The sequence below is a fragment of the Scyliorhinus torazame genome, chromosome 14 (genome assembly GCF_047496885.1).
Source record: "Scyliorhinus torazame isolate Kashiwa2021f chromosome 14, sScyTor2.1, whole genome shotgun sequence".
NCBI lineage: Eukaryota > Metazoa > Chordata > Chondrichthyes > Carcharhiniformes > Scyliorhinidae > Scyliorhinus > Scyliorhinus torazame.
In genome coordinates, this window is record NC_092720.1 from 122,239,049 (window position 1) to 122,265,627 (window position 26,579).

Here is a 26,579-nt window from a genome sequence, read left to right on the forward strand (position 1 = left end):
TCAACTTTTGAAAGTTCCTGTCTAATACCATCAAAATTGGCCTTGCCCCAATTTAAAATTTTAACTTTTGGGCCAGACCTATCATTCTCCATAGCTATCTTAAAACTAATTGAATTATGGTCACTGGTCCCAAAGTGATCCCTCACTAACACTTCTGTCACCTGCCCTTCCTTATTTCCTAAGAGGAGGTCAAGTTTTGCCCCCTCTCTAGTCGGGCCATCCACATACTTAATGAGAAATTCCTCCTGAATACATTCAACAATTTTTTTCTCCATCCAACCCCCTAATGCTATGGCTGTCCCAGTCAATGTTGGGAAAGTTAAAGTCCCCAACTATTAGCACCCTATGTTTCGTGCAGTTATCTGTAATCTCCTGACATATTTGCTCCACAATTTCCCGCTGATTATGCAGCACTGATACTCTTTACATGGGTCAACAACAAATCATAAAATTCAATATAATCCGTGAAGCTTGACAAGTTTCTTGATTAAAAATGTAATCAGCCCCACTACAAGAGCACTGGGTCTTTTTTATTTATTCATGGGATGTAGGCGTTGCTGGCTGGACCAGGGTTTGTTGCCCATTCCTAAATACCCCAACAAATCCTGGCCCAGCCAGCGGTGCCTACATCCCATGGTATGATGTCAAATCCTTATTGCCATAAACTGTAAATACGGAAAATCGGGAACAATAAAGGAAAACAAAGTTGCGGGGAGGATCTTTCACATCCAAAGGACAATTGAATTGTGGAATAAGTTACAAAAACACATGGTTGATTGAAATGAGGAAAGCTCTTCTTAGTCATAGGATTAGATTATTCAGGCCCTCTGGCCTGTTCCGTTACTCAGACTATGGTTGACTTGCTGTTCAATTCCACTTGCCTGTCATTGCTTAATCTCTCTTGATATCCTCACCTATCAAAAATCTATTGATCTCACCCTTGAAAATTTTAATTCACTCAATATTCACAACCTTTTGAAGAGGGATCCAGATCTCCACTGCCCTATGCGTTTAAAACGTGCTTCCTCACTTCAGTCCAAAATAATCTCTCTCTAAGTTTAAGGTATTCCCATCAAAATCCTTCAATATTTTAAATACAACAATTAAATCACCCCTTACCCTTCTAAATACAGGGGAATACCAACAAAGTTTATTGAACCTGTCCTCATAAACTGACCCTTTCAATCCTGTTATCAATCTGCAGTGCATACAATGGGCCAGAGTTTGCAGTCAAAATAACAGTCATTCAAATGCCAATAGATCCTGCTGTGGTGTGGTGTCCAAAACACCAGTCCAGTAGATGTCTGAGCATGGCTTTGTACAAATGAAAGATATCGATTGTCTAGCGTCTTTGAGACGGTTGCTAACAGGGCACTGACCTTTTGGATTGCTTTTCCCCCCTGCCCCCTTGTTTTCCTTGATTTGTGAACCATTTCCATTTGGACCTCTCTCGCTCCTAATCACTCACCATTAAAATATTCCATTCTTCCCTAAAACTTCCAGTGGTATCTCAGCATGCATTTCTGCAGTCTGAGGGCAGAAGTTGTAGTTGGGGATCCAGCAGGTAGAATCCTGTGGCCGTTTTATGGTAGCAACTCTAAACTGCTCAGGTCCATGGCTGTGCATGATGACTTGGATGCACATGTGGGCAGAGGTCTCTCTAACTGTCAAAAACTTAAGTAATCTATGTTGTACCAAACCTGGAAGTATTGAGATAGCTTACAAGCTTCTTCACAACTCAAGAACTGAACTGAAGCAACTACATTAAATAAACTGCAAACTTCTTGTTGAATTTCCTACACAGCAAATATCTGGATTTTAGAAAGAGGCATGAGAGTTGCTGAAAGGAGATTCCGCCCCCTCCTTGAGGTCTTCTGTCACCCCCATTGGGCCACCATGATCAAAATCTTCAAACTGAATATCATCATCATCAACACTGAGAGCAAACAAAGAGGAGAAAGTAACCATCAACAATATATAGTCTCATGTGGTTAGTACATGCAATGAATTGGGCAGCCACAGAACACATAGTAATCAGCTGGATAACTGTGGCTATTGGATGAGAGATAAACCACATAATGGTGTGTCCCACATACATAGGAGAATCATACTATGGGCCAGAGTTTGCAGTCAAAATAACACTGAGGCTAAATGGTCCCTGCCATTGTGTATGAGTAAATGGCACAACTTCAGGTCAGGGACAGATGCACAGCTTAATGTGAATATCTAAAAGTTAATGTCCAAGTTGTGCTCATCTTCATTAGCTTCTCACTGTCTGATTTCCTACTGAAATTCACTCAATGGTGTAAGTTCCTGAGTATGCACAGCTGATACAAGCTACACTGGCCACATGTCATTCTGGTCTAAGTACTCTTTTAACAATGCGGTATGTGGTCATTGTTGCCAATTAAACTCCCTGGCACTGAAAAATAACTATTACTAGTATGGAGCATCAGATTTTAATTGCGAGAAATATTTAAAATATCAACCATTTTGTGAAGTTTCATTTCTTTATTTTAGATAAATTTAGAGTACCCAATAATTTTTTTCCAATTAAGGGGCAGTTTTAGTGTGGCCAATCCACCTAACCTGCTCATCTTTGGGTGTGGGGTAGAATGTGCAAACTCCACACAGACAGTGACCCAGGGCCAGGATTGAACCCAGGTCCTCAGTGCCGTGAGGCAGCAGTGCTAACCACTGCGCCACCCTGCCGCCCCTGAAGTTTCATTTCTGTCTCTTCTTTCCCTCTCTCCTTTTCCAATATTTCTTTCCCTCTCTTTATTGCCCGCTGTTCATAATTGGACATTGAATTCGCTCAAAAAGTTTACAATTCCTTTTCAGCTCTTCCATTGTTCGTTTCTGAACTCGGCAAGCTGACTGATTAAGGAGATACATGGTTCCATGCGTTCATTTTGGTCCTAAATACTTTCCCTTGCAACGATGTAACTAGTTTGCACTTTCAGCCACTTGTCACATAATTGTTTTTAAAACCAACCGCCATTAGGTCCCCTGCTACAGTAAAATATGAACCAATTAGGGAAGTGGAGTTTGTATGATGATCCAATGGGGTGTAGTGAGGGACGTGAGCTGGCGTTGTGATCCAGTGGGATATAATGAGGGGAAGTTAGTGCACTGATCCAATATGGCTGCTGTTTAAGAAATATTTGTATTTAGTAAACTCTGTACAGGGGACGTCTTGTGACACAATGGGTAGTGCCACTACCTCTGAGCCAGAAGCTCCTGATTTAAGTCCCACTCCAGGATTTGATGGCCAAGGAAAGTAGATTCACAACATGGCCAGCAGGTTGATGAACAAACTGCAAATCCTTCCAACATGCCAATGGCAGGTGGTAAGAGGGGGTGAGATTCCTGGTCAGCCATGCTTCGTACAGAGAGGCGTCCCTCAAGCTATAGCCTCCGGCTTCAGACTAGTGATCTGCTGCAGGAAAAGCAAGTTACGGAAAACAAAGATGTGTGCTGTGTCTGCCTCATTTATCTCTAAGGGGGGGAGGGGGGGGAGAGGGAAAAATCTCCTAAGTCTAAATCTAAACACTGTAGCTGGGATAAAATGATTGCAGCAAAAGCTCTGGATACTGGAACCAACTGTCAGGCAAATGTAGAAAGAAAGAAACCAGATACTTACAGGCTTTCTATGAGTTATGGATGTGAGGGAGAAGAAATAAAGAAAAGTTGAAAGTGCGTTTAATTCCACAACAGAAAACTAACACGCAAACAGATGTGGGACCAATGAGTACCATGGCTCAGAAACACAAGTAAATATCAAGAGGGCATCGGAATCCACTAGTATTTCAGCTTCTGTGGTTCCATTTAAATCCCTGCTGTCCCATTCACTCCCATTAAATAGACAAAACCCCATCTTATTTATTCCAATCCTGTCGAATTTTAATGTTTAGAGAGGGCAATGGTGTGAAGAATAAATAAACCAGCAGTGGTTACTGAGCAACTGGGGTTTTAAGTTTTAGTTTAGATAATTTGATTGCAGTTGAAGATTGGTAGTGAGAGAGAAGGAAGCTCTCACAGTTCTTATAGAAGCAGTTGGTTTAGAAGGCTGGAGAGGGAACAGCTGTCTCAACCTTGCTAGAAGAAAAGCCATACCCATGGTCTAATGGTTAAGAAAACATGTCTTGAGATCTGAAGAGTAGGGGAGACCAGAGAAATGAAGATATCTTTCCAAGAAGTTAAAGGTACAAGACCAGATAACTGTTCAGTAAAGCCAGATAGTGCTGAAAAGAAGGTTGAGATGCCAGAAAGATATCTGACATGACTTTCAAGTTTGTGAGATTTGAAATAACTATAGAAATCAGTGGCTGGATCTCGGAGTTTGTGAAAAGGCAGTTAAAACAAGGGAAACCCAAAAGGGGGTGGTGTAAAATCCTGGACTGGATTCACTGTTAAAAATGGAGAGGAAATTTGGGTTAAATGAGTCATTTATAAAACCTGGACTGGATTTCAGAATGCAAATTGCTAAGGGAAAGCATGATAATGAGAGAAGATTTTAAAGCATGCATTTGGAGTGGAATTTGCAAATTCTCGTATGACATCTGTGAGATTCTGAGGAGACATCCACAAGCATTCATTTGGGGTTCAGAGTGGAGAGTGTATTTGCCCACAGTCATCTTGGGTGCTTAAAAGGGATTTTGTGTTAATGAGACCATTGTAGATTAAGATGTATTTTATAAGCCATGTTAATCCTGAATCCTGTTTTAATCATTAAGCTAAGGTTGGGGGGGGGGGGGTGCGGGGGTTGCAATGAAGACGTATTGCATCATAATCCAATTTTTCATGTTTAATAAATGTTTTTTCTTGTTGTTAAAACTAATTAGTGGTCCTGTGACTCTGTTCCTCCATGTTTTATTAAAAAAAGTTACGGTCTTTTGAGGCAGGGTTCCGTTCTGGGATCTTCCCATCCAGTTATAACACCAACTGGGATCATAACGTTACATCGAATTTGAATGGAGAACCCTTTCACCGCTCAATCGGTTTTGGAGATGTTCTTCATTTAATTTTACAATACTTTTGATACTCACCAGTTAGGGGTGTGGGCTGCATGATCAGGAAGGGTAAATCCACAGCAACACCTCTGCCAAAGGAAAACAACACAAGAAAATCACAAAAACAGAAAGTTCCAAGTGGATCTGAATAATTCTTAACAGTACAAAGCCTGAATGGAACTCTTCCCATTTTCCCCAACTTTGCATACAATCCCCCCCATGGCCCCCTTTTCCTGTTGGTTTGAGGTGCAGTGCTAACAGATCCCTTCAATACATTGGCCAGCTTTATTTTCTAAATAAGAGCAGCAAGATTGATCTTGCATGTGAAAGGCATGTGGCTAAAATTCATTGTCCCGCCCTTGGGAGCAGGCTGGGAGGTGGGGGCAGGAAGGTACGGGGTGGAGAGCTCATTGCCCATCCAACTGCTGCTGCTTGTACCTCCTCCCTCTACCAGGAGACCTGCGGTGGTGGTATGTCATACTTTGCTATTTTGCATAATCCTAACAATTGCACTGCAGCTCGTCTGCAACCACTCTTGCAGAGTGCCCCACCTAAGCCTACACCTCCATCCTATCCCCACACATCCACCCTATCCCCGTAACCCCACCTACCCTTTTTTGGACACAAAAGGCAATTTAGCATAGCCAATCCACCTAATCTGCACATCTTTGGTGTGGGAGGAAACCGGAGTACCTGGAGGAAACCCACGCAGACACGGGGATAACGTGCAGCCTCCACACATACAGTGACCCAAGCAGGGAATCGAACATGGGGCCCTGGAGCTGTGAAGCAACTGTTCTAACCACTGTGCTACCATGCTGCCCTTGAGCACTGTACCTAATTTACACTCCAGTGGTAAATTGAAAATCAAACTCTGATTCTAATCTTCAGAAAGCCCACAGTGAGGTAAGTGATTTATCTCATATTTGAATACTTTAGTATAAATGCTCACCTGAACAAAGCATCTCCCAGCATCCTGAAAGATAAACAAAGTGATAATTTTACTAACAAGATGTTTATTTTTGTTGCCGTAAAGAAAAAAGGTATGGAGGTGCCCACTCTGGATTATTTCAAACACAATGAAAGGGTTTATTAAGAGGTGTTAATGCTGCAATCTAAGGTGGAGAACTCGAAGCCCGTGCAAAACACTCTGCTGATGTAACTACACATCACGTGAGGCATAACCAGCAGGGATATATTCTCTGACACATAGCACCCCTTTCCCTTTACTTCATTGGTGCAAAAACAATGATGAACATTTATACAACAAAGCCACTTATACATTATTTCTATACATATATACAATTCGATAAGTCTCTGTGGTGGACGTCTATTCCTTTTTGGTTGAATTTGGCTTTCTCAAACCTGGCTACTTGAGACCTTTGAAGTATCCTCATTCCTTTCAGTAGACAATATTTCCTGGGTAGTTACTGCAGTATCCATCACTACAGGCATTGGAAAGTCCTCAGGAACAGAATCCGTGCTTTACTGTGACTGGTCTCTGTCCCGAAGTATCGCTCTCTTGATTTCCCAAAGGGAGAACCTCTTGAGACATTTCAGCGAATTTACTTCATGAAGCAAGTAGTCGATCAGCATGACATTGCCAAACTCTTTCATCATCCGTCTGTACGGTGTATGAAATTGGACCTATCTTTTCTAGGATCACAGCTGGTTCCCATTTCTCAGTAGTGGTGTAGCTCCTAGCTAGCACTCTCTCTACCTGGTTGAATACTCGCTTTTTAGAATTTTGCTTCATCCTAGCAATTTGTTGTTGTTCAACAATCTCTGAAGTATCAGGTGGAGCTAACAAATCAAACTGTGTTTGTAGTTTCCTTTTGAACGACAGCATTGCTGGTGAACTCTGCGTTGGAGTGTGTGCAGTGTTCCTGTATGACATTAGGAATTTGTTCACTCTGAACATGTGACCCTCCAGTGGGCCAGCAGAGTCAATGTGTATTCTCTGCCATGGCTGCGTCAGCCAATCCCTTGGATGTAATGGTTGAAATGGTGGAGTGTTCCTTAGTTTTGCACAGGACTGACATTGCCCAACTTTCTCTTCAATTTGTGCATCTAATCCTTGCCACCAAAAATAACTGTGTGCCAGTCCTTTCATCCTCACCACACCAGGATGTTACTTATGCAGTTGGTCAAGGACTCTACTATGCAAGCATGAAGGAATAATCATACGGAGCCCCCATAATTCTGCACTCTCAATTCAAGTAATCGTGTGATGTAGGGCCTGAGGTCTGGATTTCCCTATGAATGTCTGACAGGGTTACTTTTTGAACCATGTCCATTACATTCCATGCCATCGCTGGATGGGTTCTTGTGTATCTTTGCACTGGAGAAGAAGTTACAAGTATATTATCCATGAGAAAATTATTTTTCCTGTCTTGCCTGACTGTAATTCGACTTGTTGCCGCAAAGAGAAATGATATGAGGTGTGTATATTCTGGATTCTTATAAAACACGATGAGAGGTTTATTAAGCGGTTTTGCTCAAACAATCTAAGATGGCGAAGAATGTAAAACCCGCGCAAACACTCTGCTGACATCGCTACACATCACATGATGCTTTACCAGCAGGGATGTATTCTCTGATATATAGCATAAGAAAATAGCAATGATAACATTTCAAATGTCTGGTTAAAAGTCTTCCATCAGATGACTGGTGGCTCTGAGGTCAAATCCAACCCAAAGGCTGTGATTTAACATATCCTTAATAGCGGGGGAGAGGAGAGTTATTGCAGAGGTCGTACAAAAGCAAACATAAAGCAGACAAGGAAACAATCAAAACCTTGCAGACTGTGCTTAGAGCTGGGTTCTATTGATTGTGGGTGAAGCTGTTGGCAGTTTTCTCCCCTGTGATCCTGGAGGGATGGACCTGGACTGCCCCCACCATACACCTTTCTGACTGAGTGGGTGGGACGGTGTCATTAAGCAACACAGGATGACTCTGCCTCTCTCTCCCTGCGTATGTGACAGTGGCAACCCATTATCCAGTGTTTTGTGCAGCACAAGCTCAGCTGAGATCATAACTCAACCCACAGTTGTTAACTATTGCCCTAGCCTTTGGATCACCAACATCGTATGCTGCCACATTGCTCTTCCAGCACACCTCCCCCCCCGGCCCCCCAACCTAGTCTAGCAGGAAAGCAATCAAATAACAACTTTTTTCATGAGTTGCATGAGAAACATGACAAGAAAATTATGGTCAAATCTGTGTTAAGTACTGAAATCCGTTTTTCCAAAACTGCTGTTTAGCTTCAGCCTGCAAGAAATGATGTTGTTGGAGGAGAGAGCTCGGCCCTTTCAGAAAGGCTGAAGACCACGCGCATATTGTCCTACAACCCTGGAAGCTGCCATCTCTCACAGTGATGATGTGTTGGGTGCTCTGGATCCGTGGAACACATACAGGCCACCAACACTTAAAATAGTACAATACTATTTTATTAAGTTAGAAACTGTTGAACATACTTTCACTGTGAGTTAACACGATGTTAGATTAAACTAAAGACCTATGCCTGTCCGAACCAGTCTATGCACTCAGCACATGCTGAAAATCTGTGCTCCAGGCTGTGAGCTCTGTCCTTCTAGGAGGCTGCATCCCGAATGAACGGGAACTCTGATGCCCTCTGTCTATATAGTGAGTCATGATGTGGAGATGCCGGCGTTGGACTGGGGTGAGCACAGTAAGAAGTTTTACAACACCAGGTTAAAGTCCAACAGGTTTGTTTCGATGTCACTAGCTTTCGGAGCGCTGCTCCTTCCTCAGGTGAATGAAGAGGTATGTTCCAGACACATATATATAGACAGATTCAAAGATGCCAGACAATGCTGCAAACAATGGTTTGTTTGAGGTTGCGCGGTTGTTTGAAGGCAAGTAGTGGGGGTGTGGGGATGACCTTGGCAAGATGTTCATCTTCATCGATGACGTGTTGAAGGCTGTGAAGAAGATGTCGTAGTTTCTCCGCTCCGGGAAAGTACTGGACGACAAACTTCTCTTCTTCCTCATCCCCACACCCCCACTACTTGCCTTCAAACAACCGCGCAACCTCAAACAAACCATTGTTTGCAGCAAACTACCCAGCCTTCAGAACAGTGACCATGACACCACACAACCCTGCCATGGCAATCTCTGCAAGACATGCCAGATCATCGGCATGGATACCACCATTACACGTGAGAACACCACCCACCAGGTACGCGGTACATACTCGTGTGACTCGGCCAACGTTGTCTACCTCATACGCTGCAGGAAAGGATGTCCCGAAGCGTGGTACATTGGCGAGACCATGCAGATGCTGCGACAACGAATGAACGGACATCGTGCGACAATCACCAGGCAGGAATGTTCCCTTCCAGTCGGGGAACACTTCAGCAGTCAAGGGCATTCAGCCTCTGATCTCCGGGTAAGCGTTCTCCAAGGCGGCCTTCAGGACGCGCGACAACGCAGAATCGCCGAGCAGAAACTTATAGCCAAGTTCCGCACACATGAGTGCGGCCTCAACCGGGACCTGGAATTCATGTCGCATTACATTCATCCCCCACCATCTGGCCTGCGAAATCCTACCAACTGTCCTGGCTTGACACAATTCACACCTCTTTAACCTGGGGTTACCCCATCTCTGGATCTGTAAAGATTTAATCACCTGCTAATGCTCGCATTCCAAGCATTGTCTGGCATCTTTGAATCTGTCTATATATATGTTTCTGGAACATACCTCTTCATTCACCTGAGGAAGGAGCAGCGCTCCGAAAGCTAGTGACATCGAAACAAACCTGTTGGACTTTAACCTGGTGTTGTAAAACTTCTTACTATATAGTGAGTGTGCTCTCACTGGTGATTGGCTGCGGTGTTGTGTGTGTTGATTGGTCTTGCTGTGTGTCCATCAGTGTGTGTGTGTCTGAACCATGATATACTGGTGTACATTATGACAAGTGAGAGTAAAATTGACCCTCATCCGTCATCCTAAATAGGTCCCTAACAAATTGTTGTACAGTCTTGCAATGAAATCCTGACCCAAAATGAACTCATTCCATTCTACTGACAATCCAATTGCGCTTTTTGCAATACATCTGAATCCTTTTCAAACAAAATGTATTATGGGTTTTAGTCCAATTGTATTTATGAATTTCTTGGAGTTCTTGGTAAGAGGGAAGCCATATTGGTCAGCCATTGGGGAAGAAGAGAAATTGCACGTGTGACACTTACCCTGTTACAGCCAGCTTCACCCTTACTCTATAGGAGACAAGAATTCCCCAAACCTTACGATTTATTCCTTCTTTTAAGCTGGAAACAGAAAAGGCAGTGTTAGTTCCCCTGAGGAAGACTGACATTAGAAAAGAAAAACAGTTGATAAAAGTATTTTTTATTAACATTTTGTCATTTTGTACAAAAACACAAATCACAACAGTAACCATAAAGTAAAAAGAACAATAAGCCGATCTACCCAGCCCCCCTCTCAAAATGAGCACCCCCCCCATGTACTTCTTCCGTTCCCCCCCCCCCCCCACTAGCAGCTAATAGTGACCAGTTCCTTGAAATACAATATAAACAATCGCCATCTCCGGTAGATCTCTTCAATTGACCCTCTCACGGTGTATTTGACCTTCACGGGGTGCAAAAACTCCATGAAGTCCACAGCCACGCTGAGACATTAGGCGGTGTCGCCAACCTCCAACTCAACAGGAGTCACCTCCAAGCAACCAACTAGGAAAAGGCAATGACATCTGCCCCCACCCCCGTCTACAGCTCCTGCACCTCTGAGGCCCCAAATATAGCCGCTAAAGGGCGGAGCTCCAGCTCCATGTTCAAGACCGCCGACATGGTGCTAAAAAAGGAGACTCAGAAACCCACAAGCTTGGGACAGGACCAGAACAGGTGCGTGTGATTAGCAGGCCCCCTCAAGCAATTCTCACACCTGTGCTCAACCCCCACAAAAAAACCCACTCAATCTGGCTTTAGTAAGGTGTGCCCTAAACACTACCTGGAGCTGGGTCAGGCTCAGCCATGCACATGATGATATGACGTTTGTCATAATATGCACCCATGCACATCATGAGGTAAAAGCAGGCAGTGACAGACACCCAGGTGAGCCAATCAATCTACAGAACAGAACATGACCAACCACAAGGCAGGACACCAGAGGGGGACTTACACCTATAAAACACACGAGGCATCAGCACTCTGCCTCTTTCCACTGGTGATAGCTATAGTGATAGTCAGGGTGTACAAATCATTCAACACCTCCAACACGTGGATCAGAGCTAGTCTGGCCTAGATAGTTAGCTTTAGTTTACTTAGGGTAGTAGAGAGTCAACCCACGGGCAGCTGTGTGTTTTGTTGCTAGAGTTCAATAAATATTTTATTGAACCAACGCCTTTGTTTGGTGTATATTTGATCAGTTAATTGCATCGTGTGCAATCCGTGTTACCCCAGGGTGAACAACACGACATGGTACCAGAAGTGGCTACTGCCAACTTCCGGTTGCGGCTATGCGGAGCTAAGTCGCACATTCAGCGGCTCCCGCAAAAACGGACTTTTGGGCTCTTTTCAGGGCACCCAACGGCACTTTTCAACGTTTCCCGCTGTGGGAAGGGGATTACAATAGTTCCCCGACATTATATGGCTTTTACCAGGAGCAGGGCGACTAAAAAGGTGGTGGTGGACCCGAAGAAGGTGCGAGGGAAGAAGAACAAAATGGCGGCGGGCGGAGACCAGGCAGCGTGGATGCAGTGGGCACAGGAGCAGTAGGAGGGTATCCAGCGCTGCTTTAGGGAGATTAAAGCGGGCCTGCTTGAGCCGATGAAGGCTTCTTTTGATAAGCTGCTGGAGACACAGACGGCCCAGGGGGTGGCGATCCGCGAGGCCCGACAAAAGATCTCCGATAACGAGGACGAGATCTTAGGCCTGGCAGTAAAGGTGGAGGCGCACGAGGTGCTCCACAAGAAATGGCAGGAGCGGTTCGAGGAGATGGAGAATCGGTCGAGGCGGAAGAATCTGCAGATTCTGGGCCTCCCGGAGGGGCTGGAGGGGCCGGACGTGGGGGCCTATGTGGTCACCATGCTGAACTCGCTGATGGGAGTGGGGTCCTTCCAGGGGCCCCTGGAGCTGGAAGGGGCCCATAGAGTGCTGGCGAGGAGGCCCAAGGCTAACGAGCCCCCGCGGGCGGTGCTGGTGCGGTTTCATCGGTTCGCTGATCGGGAGGGTGTGCTCAGGTGGGCCAAGAAGGAGAGGAGCAGCAGGTGGGAGAACGCGGCGGTTCGAATATACCAGGAATGGAGTGCAGAGGTGGCGAAGAGGAGGGCCGGGTACAATCGAGCGAAGGCGGTGCTGCACAGGAAGGAGGAGAAGTTTGGCATGTTGCAGCTGGCGCGACTGTGGGTCACCTGCAAGGACCATTATTATGTGTCTCCGGAGGAGGTGTGGGCCTTGGTTCAGGCCGAGAGGTTGGACACAGATTGAGGGTCAGGATGGGCGTTTGGGGATTGCGGTTGATATGTTACTTTTTGAGGCGGGGGTACTTTGCTCTTGTTTTTTTTTCTCTTTCTGGTCGGTGAGGGTGGTTAGGGCGGGTTGGGCACTGTTTTGGTTGGGTTGGTCGGGGGGCCTCTTGGAGGGGGGTAAGCAAATGGAACAGGGTGGATGGCCGGCAGTGTGATGTGGCCCCGCGGGGGAGGGGGAGGCCCGAGTCGGGAGTGAGGGGACTGGGCCTGTAAAAGGAGCTGCAATAGAGGTGGCGGGGCCGGGTAGGTGGAAAGCGCGGGCTTTTTCCCGCGCTGAAAACTGGAGGGGGTGGGGCCGGGGCGGGGAAGCGAGGGTTGTTTCCCGCGCTTAGGATGGAAGGGGGAGGGGGAGAGCCTGCGGATGGGGAATGGAAGAGGAGGGTGTGTCACACAATGGGAGGAGTCGAAGGCAAGGAGGGAGTGGCCGGGGTCAGCAGGAGTCCGCTGACTTGCGGAAGTGCAATGGGGGGAGTAAAACAGCTAGGATGGGTCCTAGCCGGGGGTGGGGGGGGGGGAAATCGAGTTGCTGCTGCTATGGTCAAGGGGGAGCTGGAGCGAGTGGGGGGGTGGGGGGTCGAGACGGGGGTCTGCCGCCGTGGGGAACGGGCCGGGCGTGGGGTGCGGGCGCGTGGCTGGCCGAGGAGGGGTTATGGCTAGTCGGTGGGGAGGGAGGCGGGTAGCCCCCTGATCCGGCTGATAACCTGGAATGTAAGGGGATTGAATGGGCCGGTTAAGCGGGCCCGCATGTTCGTGCACCTGAAGGGGCTCAAGGCGGATGTGGTTATGCTCCAGGAGACACACCTGAAGGTGACAGACCAGGTAAGATTGAGGAAAGGGTGGGTAGGTCAGGTGTTTCATTCGGGGCTGGAAGCCAAAAATCGGGGGGTGGCGATCTTGGTGGGAAAGAGGATGTCATTCGAGGCGTCGAGCATTGTGGCAGACAATGGCGGGAGGTACGTAATGGTAAGTGGTAAGCTGCAGGGAGAGAGGGTGGCACTGGTCAATGTGTATGCCCCGAATTGGGACGATGCGGGTTCTATGCGGCGCATGTTGGGTCGAATCCCAGACTTGGAAGTGGGGGGGGCCTGATAATGGGGGGAGACTTTAACACGGTGCAGGATCCGGCACTGGATCGCTCCAGGTCTAGGACGGGTAGGAAGCCGGCGGCGGCTAGAGTGTTGAGGGGGTTTATGGACCAGATGGGGATGGACCCTTGGAGATTTGCAAGGCCGGGGGCTAGGGAATTTTCATTCTTCTCACATGTCCATAAGGCTTATTCCCGAAACGACTTATTTATTTTGAGCAGGGCGCTGATAGCGAGAGTAGAGGATACCGAGTACTCGGCGATAGCCATTTCGGACCACGCCCCGCATTGGGTGGACTTAGAGCTGGGGGAGGAGAGGGACCAGCGCCCGTTGTGGCGCTTGGAGGTGGGGCTGTTGACGGACGAGGAGGTGAGCGAGCGGGTCCGAGGAAGCCTAGAGAGGTACCTGGAGGCCAATGATAGCGGGGCAGTCCGAGTGGGGATGGTATGGGAGGCGCAGAAGGCGGTGGTGAGGGGAGAGCTGATCTCCATTGGCCCACAAGGAGAGGAGAGAGCGGGGGGAGAGGGAGAGATTGGTGGGAGAGATGGTGAGGGTAGACAGGAGGTATGCAGAGGTGCCCGAGGAAGGATTGCTGAGGAAGAGGCGCAGCCTCCAGGCCGAATTCGACCTGGTGACCACCAGGAAGGCGGAGGTGCAGTGGAGGAAGGCCCAGGGGGCGATTTACGAGTATGGGGAATAGGCAAGCTGGATGCTGGCGCATCAGCTTCGGAAGCGGGACGTAGCTAGGGAGATCGGGGGAGTTAAGGACAGGGGAGGGAGCGTGGTGCGGAGTGGGGTTGGCATCAATGGGGTCTTCAGGGACTTTTATGAAGAATTGTACCGGTCCGAGCCCCCACTGGAGGAGGGAGGGATGGGCCGCTTCCTGGACCAATTGAGGTTTCCGAAGGTGGAGGAGGGACTGTTGGTGGGATTGGGGGCCTTGGGCTGGTGGAGCTGACCAAAGGGATAGGAAGCATGCAGGCGGGGAACGCACCGGGGCTGGACGGTTTCCCGGTCGAATTCTATAAAAAATATATGGACCTGTTGGGCCCGTTGCTAGTTAGGACCTTCAATGAGGCAAGGGAGAGGGGGGCTTTGCCCTCGACGATGTCCCGGGCACTGATCTCCTTGATCCTGAAGCGGGACAAGGATCCCCTGCAGCGTGGGTCTTACAGGCCGATTTTGTTGCGAAACGGTGCTGGCGAAGCTCTTAGCCACGAGGATTGAGAATTGTGTGCTGCAGATCATCCACGAAGACCAGATGAGGTTTGTGAAGGGGAGGCAGTTGAACGCGGATGTGCGGAGGCTTTTGAACGTTATCATGATGCCGGCGAGGGAGGGGGAGGCGGAGATAGTGGTGGCGATGGACGCTGAGAAAGCCTTTGATAGGGTAGAGTGGGGGTACCTGTGGGAGGTGCTGTAGAGGTTCGGGTTTGGGGAGGGGTTTGTCAGGTGGGTTAGGCTGTTGTATGAGGTCCCGATGGCAAGTGTGGCCACAAACAGGAGGAGGTCCGAGTACTTTCGGTTGCACCGAGGGACGAGGCAGGGGTGTCCCCTGTCCCCCCTGCTCTTCGCACTGGCGATTGAACCCCTGGCTATGGCACTGAGGGAGTCGAGGAACTGGAGGGGGTTGGTGCGGGGTGGGGAGGACCATAGGGTGTCGCTTTATGCGGACGACTTGCTGCTATATGTGGCAGACCCGGTGTGGGGAATGCCGGAGGTAATGAGGATCCTTAGGGAATTCGGGAATTTCTCTGGGTACAAGCTCAACATGGGGAAGAGCGAGCTGTTCGTGGTTCACCCAGGGGACCAGGAGAGGGGGATTGGCGAGCTCCCACTAAAAAGGGCGGGGAGGAGCTTCAGGTACTTGGGGGTCCAGGTGGCCAGGAGCTGGGGGGCCCTGCATAGGCTTAATTTCACAAGGCTGGTGGAGCAAATGGAGGAGGAGTTCAAGAGGTGGGATACGTTGCCGCTGTCCTTGGCGGGGAGGGTGCAGTCGGTCAAAATGACGGTGCTCCCAAGGTTTTTGTTCCTGTTCCAGTGCTTCCCCGTGTTTATCCCGAAGGTCTTTTTTAGGCGGGTCAACAGGAGTATAATGGGGTTTGTGTGGGCACGAGGGACTCCGAGGGTGAGAAGGGTGTTCCTGGAGCGGAGTAGAGATAGGGGGGGGCTGGCTCTTCCCAACCTCTGTGGGTCCTACTGGGCTGCCAATGCGACGATGGTGCGCAAGTGGGTGATGGAGGGGAAGGGGGCTGCATGGAAGAGACTGGATACGGCGTCTTGTGTGGGTACGAGTCTGGGGGCGCTGGCAACGGCGCCGCTGCCGTTCCCTCCAAGAAGGTATACCACGAGCCCGGTGGTGGCGGCTGCCCTCAAAATCTGGGGGCACTGGAGGCTGCACAGGGGGGAAGCTGGGGCCTCGGTGTGGACCCCAATACGGGGGAACCACCGGTTTAACCCAGGGAGAACAGATGGAGGGTTTTCGGGGTGGCACAGGGCAGGTGTACGAAGGTTGGAGGACCTGTTTGTGGACGGGAAGTTCATGAGCCTGGGTGAGCTGGAGGAGAGGTACGGGCTCCCCCCGGGGAACACCTTCAGATGCTTACAGGTAAGGGCATTTGCCAGGCGGCAGGTGGTGGAATTCCCGCGGCTGCTGCCACACACAGTACAGGACAGGGGGCTCTCGGGGGGGATGGGGGGGGGTGGCGGGGGGGGGGGGAGTGGGGAAGATCTCGGAAACTTACCAGGTGATGCAGGAGGAGGAGGAGGCCTCGGTGGTGGAGGTAAAAGGTAAGTGGGAGGAGGAGTTGGGAGAGGAGATTGAGGAAGGGACGTGGGCAGATGCCCTAGGGAGGGTGAATTCTTCCTCATCGTGCGCGAGGCTCAGCCTCATACAGTTTAAGGTGCTGCACAGGGTACACATGACCGGGACAAGGATGAGCCGGTTCTTTGTGGGTGAGGACAGGTGTGTTAAGTGCTCAGGGAGCCCAGCAAATCACACCCATATGTTCTGGGCGTGCCCAGCGCTGGAGGCTTTTAGAGGGGTGTAACGAGGACGGTGTCGAGGGTGGTAGGTTCCAGGGTCAAGCCGGGCTGGGGGCTCGCAATATTTGGGGTGGCAGAGGAGCCGGGAATGCAGGAAGCGAAAGAGGCCGGAATTCTGGCCTTTGTGTCCCTGGTAGCCCGGCGAAGGATTCTTCTTCAGTGGAAGGATGCGAGGCCCCAAGCGTGGAATCCTGGATCAACGATATGGCGGGGTTTATTAAGTTGGAGAGGGTGAAATTCGCCTTGAGAGGGTCGGTACAAGGGTTCTTTAGGCTGTGGCAACCGTTCTTAGACTTTCTGGCAGAACGGTAGACATTGGTCAATGGCAGCAGCAACTCGGCGGGGGGGGGGGGGTTTACTTTATTTTTGTTTCTGTTATTTACACTGGAGGGTCCAGGGGGGTGTATACACATGTTGTGTTAAGTCGGGGTGTTAATGTTAATTTATTATTCATGTACTGGGGGGAGGGGGGTATGGAGGGTTGCTTTTCGAGACTGTGTTTTGTACTTAACCCTGTTGGGTTCCTTTTTCATTTTGTTATTGATATTTTATGAAAACCTTAATAAAAATTATTTAAAAAAAAAAAGAAGTGGCTACTGCCTCTAAGTAATTTACCGTTGAAAATTCTCTGAAGACCAGCAACTGCCTTCCTGTGGCATGGAAAAGATCCAGGCACCTCCGCATATCCACATCTCCGGGAACCTTGGCGCCAACTGGCGGGCCTTCGAGCAAGAATTCAGCCTATACCTTGAGGCCTCGGGCTTCGAAAGTGCCTCCGATGCGCGAAAAATCATCCTGCTGCTGTCTACTGCGGGGGACCAGACCATCCAAATCTTCAATACGCTCACTTTCTCCGAGGACAAGGTGAGGACAAGGCAAAGTTCCAGACTGTCCTCGCAAAATTCGACAGTCACTGCGAGGTCGAGACAAACGAAAGCTTTGAGCGTTACGTATTCCAGCAGCGCCTTCAGGGTAAGGATGAGCCTTTTCAGTCTTTTTTTACTCATCTTTGCATTCTAGCGCAGTCCTGCAACTACGGAGACACCGCTGATTCCCTTATCAGGGATCAGATCGTGTTTGGCGTCCACTCCGACGCTCTGCGGAAGCAGCTCCTAAAAATTAAAAATATGTCCCTGCCAGTGGCCATCGAGACGTGCAAAGTCCACGAACTGGCGAAAAGTTGCTATTCCCGCCTGAAGTCGGCAGAGCAGGACCAACTCACCTCTCACGAGGCTGAAAGTGTACAGGCCATCGCCCGAATGCGGGGCCTGAGCATCGATGAAGACGGCCATTTTGTGCGCTTTTCCAGGGCTCCCACGCATGCGCACCACGGTAGGGGAAACAAAGCGGCCGTAGACTACACTGCGCAGGTGCGAGCAGCGGCTGACCGCACTGCGCAGGCGCGGCGACGCGCCGAACATCACAACGTCGACGTAATGACGTGCCCCAACTGCGGCACAGCCCATTTAAAATGGCAATGCCCCGCGAGAGGCAGGCGATGTCTCAACTGCAAGAAGCTTGGCCATTATGCTGCTCTGGGCAGATCTGCACCTCCGACAGGGGGCCAGCGGTACCAGGTCCAACGAAACGAGTTCGAAGTGTGCAGCAAGGGCTGCTGGACTTGGAACTGGATCCCATCACCAATCCAGAGCACAACTGCCCGGAGTCCACGTATCGAGTGGGCATCATCACCATGCATAACCATGCCTCCTCACTTTCACCAACCTTAAAGTGGATTGTGCGGATCAGTGGCGTGCCACAGTACAGGTCAACAATTGTAGCATCCCGTTCAAGCTCGACAACAGTGCTTCGGCCAACCTAAGGTCCAAAGCATATCTGGCTCGCATCCGGAGGCAGCCTTCCATTCTTCCACCGGCTTGCCAGTTGCTCAGCTAAAATGGGAATGCCATCACAGCGCTAGGGTCCTGTCACCAGCAAGTATCGAACAAGGCCGTCAAGGCCACTTTGTGGTTTGAGATCGTCCAGCCCAGCAAGGCTTCTCTGCTGGGTGCCCGAGCATGCAAGCTCCTTCAGCTAGTTCAGCGTGTACATGCCATGTCCTCAGCTGACAACACTCTGCAAGCTGACATTGAGAAGCTCCTACTGCAGTACCCGGATGTGTTCACAGGGATGGACATGCTGCCCTACCGCTATAAAATTCTGCTCAGGCCTGATGCCACGCCTGTCATCCATGCACCGCGCCGGATGACGGCGCCCCTCAAAGACCGTCTGAAGGCGCAACTGCAGGATCCCCAGGATCAAGGGATAATATCCAAGGTGACGGAACCAACTGACTGGGTCAGCTCGATGGTCTGCGTCAAGAAGCCCTCGGGAGAACTGCGCATTTGCATCGATCCCAAGGATCTGAAGCGCAACATTATGAGGCAACACTATCCGATCCCGAAGCGGGAGGAGCTGACGAGTGAAATGGCGCATGCCAAATATTTTACAAAGCTGGACGCATCGAAGGGCTTCTGGCAGATACAGCTGGACGATTCCAGCCGGAAGCTATGCACATTTAACAGTCCCTTCGGGAGATATTGCTACAACCGAATGCTATTTGGCATTATGTCGGCCTCCAAAATCTTTCATCGAATAATGGAGCAAATGCTCAAGGACATTGACGGTGTACGGGTCTATGTTGACGATGTCATCATTGTCATGATATTCAAACACACACATCATGATGGACACACCAACAGACAAATCAGAACACACAACACCACAACCAATCACACACAAAGACAGGAACCATATAAAAGCACGAACACGACACCTGGTGGACAGTAGGTCTGGGGACAAGGACACGGACACGACCTGTTTTAACATCACAAACAGGGAATCCCCACGTGCAGAGTATCAAGACAAAACTGTACATAGAAAGTTTAAATAAAATAGCGTTGTACCATATACAACTGTGTTGGCTCATCTGTGTGTCAGAACGCCCAACACCACAATCATCTGGTCCACGACCCCGGAGAAACATGTTGCCCGTCTGCAGCAGGTCTTCAGGCGCATACATGCCAACGGCCTGAAGCTCAACAAAACTACTTGCTCCTTTTGCAGGTCACAATTAAATTTCTGGGCGATCAGATCTCCCAACAGGGCGTGCGGCCGGACTCAGACAAAGTCCAGGCAATTAACACGATGAAGACTCCAGAAGATTAGAAGGCGGTCCTCCACTTCTTGGGCATGGTGACCTTTCTGGGGAAGTTCATTCCCAATCCCGCGTCACACACCATGGCCCTCAGATGCCTTGTGAAAAAGTCCACCACTTTCCAGTGGCTGCCTGCACATCAAGAAGAGTGGCTTGAGTTGAAAGCGAAGCTAACCACCGCTCCTGTTCTAGTCTTCTTTGACCCAGCAACGGAGACCAAAATCTCCACAGGCGCCAGCCAGGACAGCATTGGGGCGGTGCTCCTGCAGAAGGACGACACCTCGTCCTGGGCTCCAGTGGCCTACGCGTCCAGGGCCATGACGCCCACTGAGCAACGCTATGCTCAAATTGAGAAAGAATGCCTGGGCCTGCTCACTGGCATCGTGAAATTCCACCATTATGTGTATGGTCTCCCAACCTTTACCGTGGAGATGGACCACAGACCCCTGGTGCACATTATACACAACGACTTAAATGACATGACACCCAGGCTCCAGCGCATTCTCCTTCGGCTCCGCAGGTATGATTTTGAACTGGTTTACACACTTGGGAAGGAGCTAATCATCGCAGATGCCCTTTCCCGTGCCATCACCTCACCATGTGAGCAGGTAGACTTCATGCACGACATCGAGGCGCAGGTGAAACTGTGTGCCAGCGCCCACCCGTCATCCGACGACTGACTCGGCATCATTGTGAGGAGACCGCCAAGGACCCTCTGCGAATGGCTGGCAGAAAGGGTAGTGCCCCATATACTATAATGTAAAGGATGACCTAACTGTTGTCGAGGGGATCCTTCTGAAATTGGATCGCATCGTCATCCCGCGCAGCCTCCAGAGCTTGGTGCTCACGCAGTTACTCCAGTTACCCCGAGGTGGTGAAACTATCGGACCTAACATCTCGGACCGTAATACGGGCCTGCAAAGAGGCATTCGCCAGGCATGGAATTCCGCTCACAGTCATGAGCGACAACGGTCCCTGTTTCTTCAGTCAAGAATGGTCCAACTTTGCAAAGCAATGCCACTTCCAGCACATCACCTCGAGCCCGCATTACCCACAATCTAATGGGAAAAAGGGGTCCACGTCCTGAAGCAAATGCTCTGTAAGGCTGCGGACCCAGCTTCGGACTTCAATCTCGCTCTTCTGGCGTACAGGGCAACCCCTTTGTCCAATGGGTTATCTCCGGCTCAGCTCCTAATGAATCGTAACCTGCGGACGACTGTCCCGGCCATTCATGTACCTGACCTGGATCATCTTCCAGTGTTGCAAAAGATGCAGCAGATCAGAACCAGGCAAAAGATCACATATGATGCTCACGCTACGGATCTGCCGCTCCTCTCTCCGAAGGTCACTGTTTGCATTCAGTTGCCTGGTGGCGGCTGGTCAGCTCCTGCTGTTGTGGTTCGACAGGCTGCTCCCAGGTTGTTCATGGTTCGCATGGCGGATGGATCGATTGTAAGGCGCAACAGAAGGACGCTACGCAAACTTGCATGCCCACCACCGGATCTCACTTTCCCAGATGTCACTTTGCCCGACCCGGACACCTCGCTCCATGAGGCCACCAGCCTGGCTGAATGCCAACCGGTCAAGACACCATCATCTCCGCCTCCACCTCTCAGGCGGTCCACGAGAATCCGTCGACAGCCTCAACGACTGGACTTATAAATAATTCCCTGTATATACAATGTTATGGTTCTGCACGCTAGACACCTTACATGTACATATCCATCCACTCACTGATTTTGTATATAGTTACTCTTGTAAATATGTTGTTTCTGCTCTAAGCAGCCAACAAAATTTTTTTGTTGTGAGCCAATCAATCTACAGAACAGAACATGACCAACCACAAGACAGGACACCAGAGGGGGACTTACACCTATAAAACACACGAGGCAGGAGCACTCTGCCTCTTTCCACTGGCGATAGCTATAGTGATAGTCAGGGTGTACAAATCATTCAACACCTCCAACACGTGGATCAGAGCTAGCCTGGTCTAGATAGTTAGCTTTAGTTTACTGAGGGTAGTAGAGAGTCAACCCATGGGCAGCTGTGTGTTTTGTTGCTAGAGTTCAATAAATCTTTTATCGAACCAACACCTTCGTTTGGTGTATTCTTGATCAGTTAATTGAATCGTGTGCAATCCGTGTTACCCCAGGGTGAACAACACGACAACGTTCACCCTACAAAGGGCCTCCCTCCACACCTCTTCCTCCAATATAGGCCCCAGCTCCTCCTCTCATTTGGCCTTCACCCCCTCCACTGAGACTGAATCCTCCCCCAAAATCCATCCATATGTGCCAGACATACTACCCTCGTCTGACCCCAAACAGGAAAGGATCCTCTCCAGCAAAGAAGACGGCAGTGTCACTGGAAATGCCGAAAACATCGCCTAACAAAATTCTGTATCTGGAGGTACCTAAACGAGTCCGAGCCCGAGAGCCCGAATTCAGAATTTTTCTTTCAATTTTTCCAAGCGAGCAAACCTCTCCTCCAGGAATAGATCAAAAATTCTATCCAGACCCTTCCCCTTCCATATCCCAAACGTAGCATCCAACCGTGCCAACTCAAATAGGTTATTAACACAAATAGAAGCCAGCCTTGACGCTGACCCCAACTTGAAATGTTGACGGGGTTACCTCCATATTTTAAAAGTGGAAACAACTGGGATTGACGAGTACTTTGCTGGAGCAAATAGAAGGGACACCTTCACCAGTGCCCACAAACTGGACCCCCTACACGGCCCAGACCCCATACACACCCAGGTAGACCCGGGGCCCCACAACAGCTCCGCGCAGCAGTAATAAAAAATATAAAATTTGGCAGCGCAAGGCTGTCTATCCTGCTGTAGAACACCTCTCTGAATCCACCAAATCCTCTGACCATTCCCGCCCAGGTGAAGCCTGATACAGGACCATAAGACATAGGAGCAGAATTAGACCATTAGGCCTATCGAGTCTGCTCCACCATTATAAGCTGCTCAACTTATTGCGATGCTGGCAGGGAAGACCCCCGGGTCGGACAGTTTCCCGATAGAGATGTATAAAAAGTTTGGAGCGGACCCAAAAAGGAATCTCATGAGTGAGGATTCCATCACGTGCAGCTTAATTTTACACTCTCAGACATCTTTCTCCACCTTCACTGTATTGCTATGCATGATTTGGGATGAATTAATTGTGTTAAAGGGATGTTTTGTGGTGCAGTAGGTAGTGTCCCTGTCACTGAGCCAGAAGCTCTGGGTTTCAGTCTCACCCTTGAACTTGATGGCCAAGGAAGGTACGTTCATAATGTGGCCAAACAGGTTGAGCATCAAGCTGCAAAATCCTTTCAACACACATCAATGACAGGTGGTAAGGGCTGGAGAGAATCCTGTCAGTCATGTTTGATGCGGAGTGGCACCCATCAAGCTATTACTCTCTGGCAACAGATCAGAAAACCCCAGCTATGGGAACAGATGCAAGTCGGCCTTGTGTACCACTAAGTGTGGGATAGAACAACAACATTGTGCTAAAGGGACTGCAAACTGCTGCTGATGACAAAATGAGGCAAATGATTGCAATGTGCAGTGCACGTGCCTGAATCCCAAAACAAATGCAGAGAATATTTTACATGTGAGAGATGGATCTTCGAAGGAAAATGTTAAACCGTTGTCCCATGAGTTACCCATTGCAGCATCAAGCTTGCCCCAACTTACATAGTGGTTGAAGCCAAGTTGGGGTCCTCATGTCTGATTTTTCCATCCAATGCCAACCCATGCTTCTCACGGTTATTAGCAATGATGGGGTGCAGTGTGTAGACCTTCTTCAGAGTGGAACCTGGAGTCACCTGTTCACTGACCAAGAAAACACTTATCAATACAAATGAAATACAAAAGACCATAAACTCCTAACATCGATTGTATATCCAAATCTACCCGATCAACAATCCAAATATACTCTATCGCCAATCCAAATATACCCCGTCACCAATCCAAACATACGCCATCACCAATCCAAATAAACCCCATTACCAATCCAAATAAACCCCATTACCAATCCAAATACACCCGATCACCAACCCAAATATAGCCCATCACCAATCCAAATATACCCCATCAATTCAAATCACCAGTTCAAATATACACCACCACCAATCCAAATATACCCCATCAATTCAAATCACCAGTTCAAATATACGCCATCACCAATCCATTTACACCCCAGCATCTATCCATACATACACTATCACCAATCCAAATATACACCATCACAATCCATATATACCCCATCACCAATCCAATTATACCCCATCACCAATCCAAATATACCCCACCATCAATTCAAATCACCAGTTCAAATATACACCATCACAATCCAAATATACCCCACCATCAATTCAAATCACCAATTAAAATATACACCATCTCAATCCATATATACCCCATCACCAGTCCAAATATACACCATCACCAATCCAAATATACCCCACCATCAATTCAAATCACCAGTTCAAATATACACCATCTCCAATCCAAATATACATCATCTCCAATCCAAATATACCCCATCAACAATCTATATATACACCATTACAAATCCAAATAACCCCATCACCAATCCAAATATACACCATCACCAATCCAAATAAATCCCATCACCAATGCAAATATACACCATCACCAATCCAAACACAGCCCGTCACAAATCCAAACATACCCCATCACCAATCCAAATATACCCCATCACAAATCCAAATATACCCCATCACCAATCCAAATATACACCACCACCAATCCAAATATACACCATCACCAATCCAAACATACCCCATCACCAATCCAAATATACCCCATCACAAATCCAAATATACCCCATCACAAATACAAATATACACCACCACCAATCCAAATATACCCCATCACCAATCCAAACATACCCCATCACCAATCCAAATATACACCATCACCAATCCAAATATACCCCATCACCAATCCAAATATACCCCATCACCAATCCAAATATACACCATCATCAATCCAAATATACCCCATCACAAATACAAATATACCCCATCACAAATCCAAACATACCCCATCACCAATCCAAATATACACCACCACCAATCCAAATAAACCCCATCACCAATCCAAATATACACCATCACCAATCCAAATATACCCCATCACCAATCCAAATAAACCCCATCACCAATCCAAATATACACCATCACCAATCCAAATATACCCCATCACCAATCCAAATATACACCATCACCAATGCAAATATACCCCATCACCAATCCAAATATACACCATCACCAATCCAAATATACCCCATCACCAATGCAAATATACCCCATCACCAATCCAAATATACCCCATCACAAATCCAAATATACACCATCACCAACCCAAATATACCCCATCACAAATCCAAATATACCCCATCACCAATCCAAATATACCCCATCACCAATGCAAATATACCCCATCACCAATCCAAATATACACCATCACCAATCCAAATAAACCCCATCACCAATCCAAATATACACCATCACCAATGCAAATATACCCCATCACCAATCCAAATATACACCATCACCAATCCAAATAAACCCCATCACCAATGCAAATATACCCCATCACCAATCCAAACATACCCCATCACCAATCCAAATATACACCATCACCAATCCAAACATACCCCATCACCAATCCAAATATATCCCATCACCATTCCAAATATACACCATCACCAATCCAAACATACCCCATCACCAATCCAAATATATCCCATCACCATTCCAAATATACGCCATCACCAATCCAAACATACCCCATCACCAATCCAAATATATCCCATCACCATTCCAAATATACCCCACCACCAATCCAAACATACCCCATCACAAATCCAAATGAACCCCATCACCAATCCAAATATACCCCATCACCAATCCAAATATATCCCATCACCATTCCAAATATACACCATCACCAATCCAAATATACCCCATCAATTCAAATCACCAGTTCAAATATACACCACCACCAATCCAAATATACCCCATCAATTCAAATCACCAGTTCAAATATACGCCATCACCAATCCATTTACACCCCAGCATCTATCCATACATACACTATCACCAATCCAAATATACACCATCACAATCCATATATACCCCATCACCAATCCAATTATACCCCATCACCAATCCAAATATACCCCACCATCAATTCAAATCACCAGTTCAAATATACACCATCACAATCCAAATATACCCCACCATCAATTCAAATCACCAATTAAAATATACACCATCTCAATCCATATATACCCCATCACCAGTCCAAATATACACCATCACCAATCCAAATATACCCCACCATCAATTCAAATCACCAGTTCAAATATACACCATCTCCAATCCAAATATACATCATCTCCAATCCAAATATACCCCATCAACAATCTATATATACACCATTACAAATCCAAATAACCCCATCACCAATCCAAATATACACCATCACCAATCCAAATAAACCCCATCACCAATGCAAATATACCCCATCACCAATCCAAACATACCCCATCACCAATCCAAATATACACCATCACCAATCCAAACATACCCCATCACCAATCCAAATATATCCCATCACCATTCCAAATATACACCATCACCAATCCAAACATACCCCATCACCAATCCAAATATACCCCATCACCATTCCAAATATACACCATCACCAATCCAAACATACCCCATCACCAATCCAAATATATCCCAT

General features: G+C 48.1%; 1 protein-coding gene across 1 annotated transcript in view; it reads right to left on the minus strand.

Moving 5' to 3' along the window:
- Positions 1-1,818: 1,818 nt before the first annotated feature.
- The window catches only part of LOC140389052 (S-arrestin-like), a 155,161-nt gene continuing 130,400 nt past the window's right edge, over positions 1,819-26,579 (minus strand). Inside the window, exons 11-15 of the mRNA XM_072473212.1 lie at positions 23,496-23,633; positions 10,227-10,304; positions 5,965-5,988; positions 5,036-5,101; positions 1,819-1,936 (exon numbers count right to left, since the gene is read on the minus strand). Of these exons, the coding sequence (XP_072329313.1) occupies positions 1,819-1,936; positions 5,036-5,101; positions 5,965-5,988; positions 10,227-10,304; positions 23,496-23,633 (424 nt within the window). The remainder of the gene's footprint in view (positions 1,937-5,035; positions 5,102-5,964; positions 5,989-10,226; positions 10,305-23,495; positions 23,634-26,579) is intronic.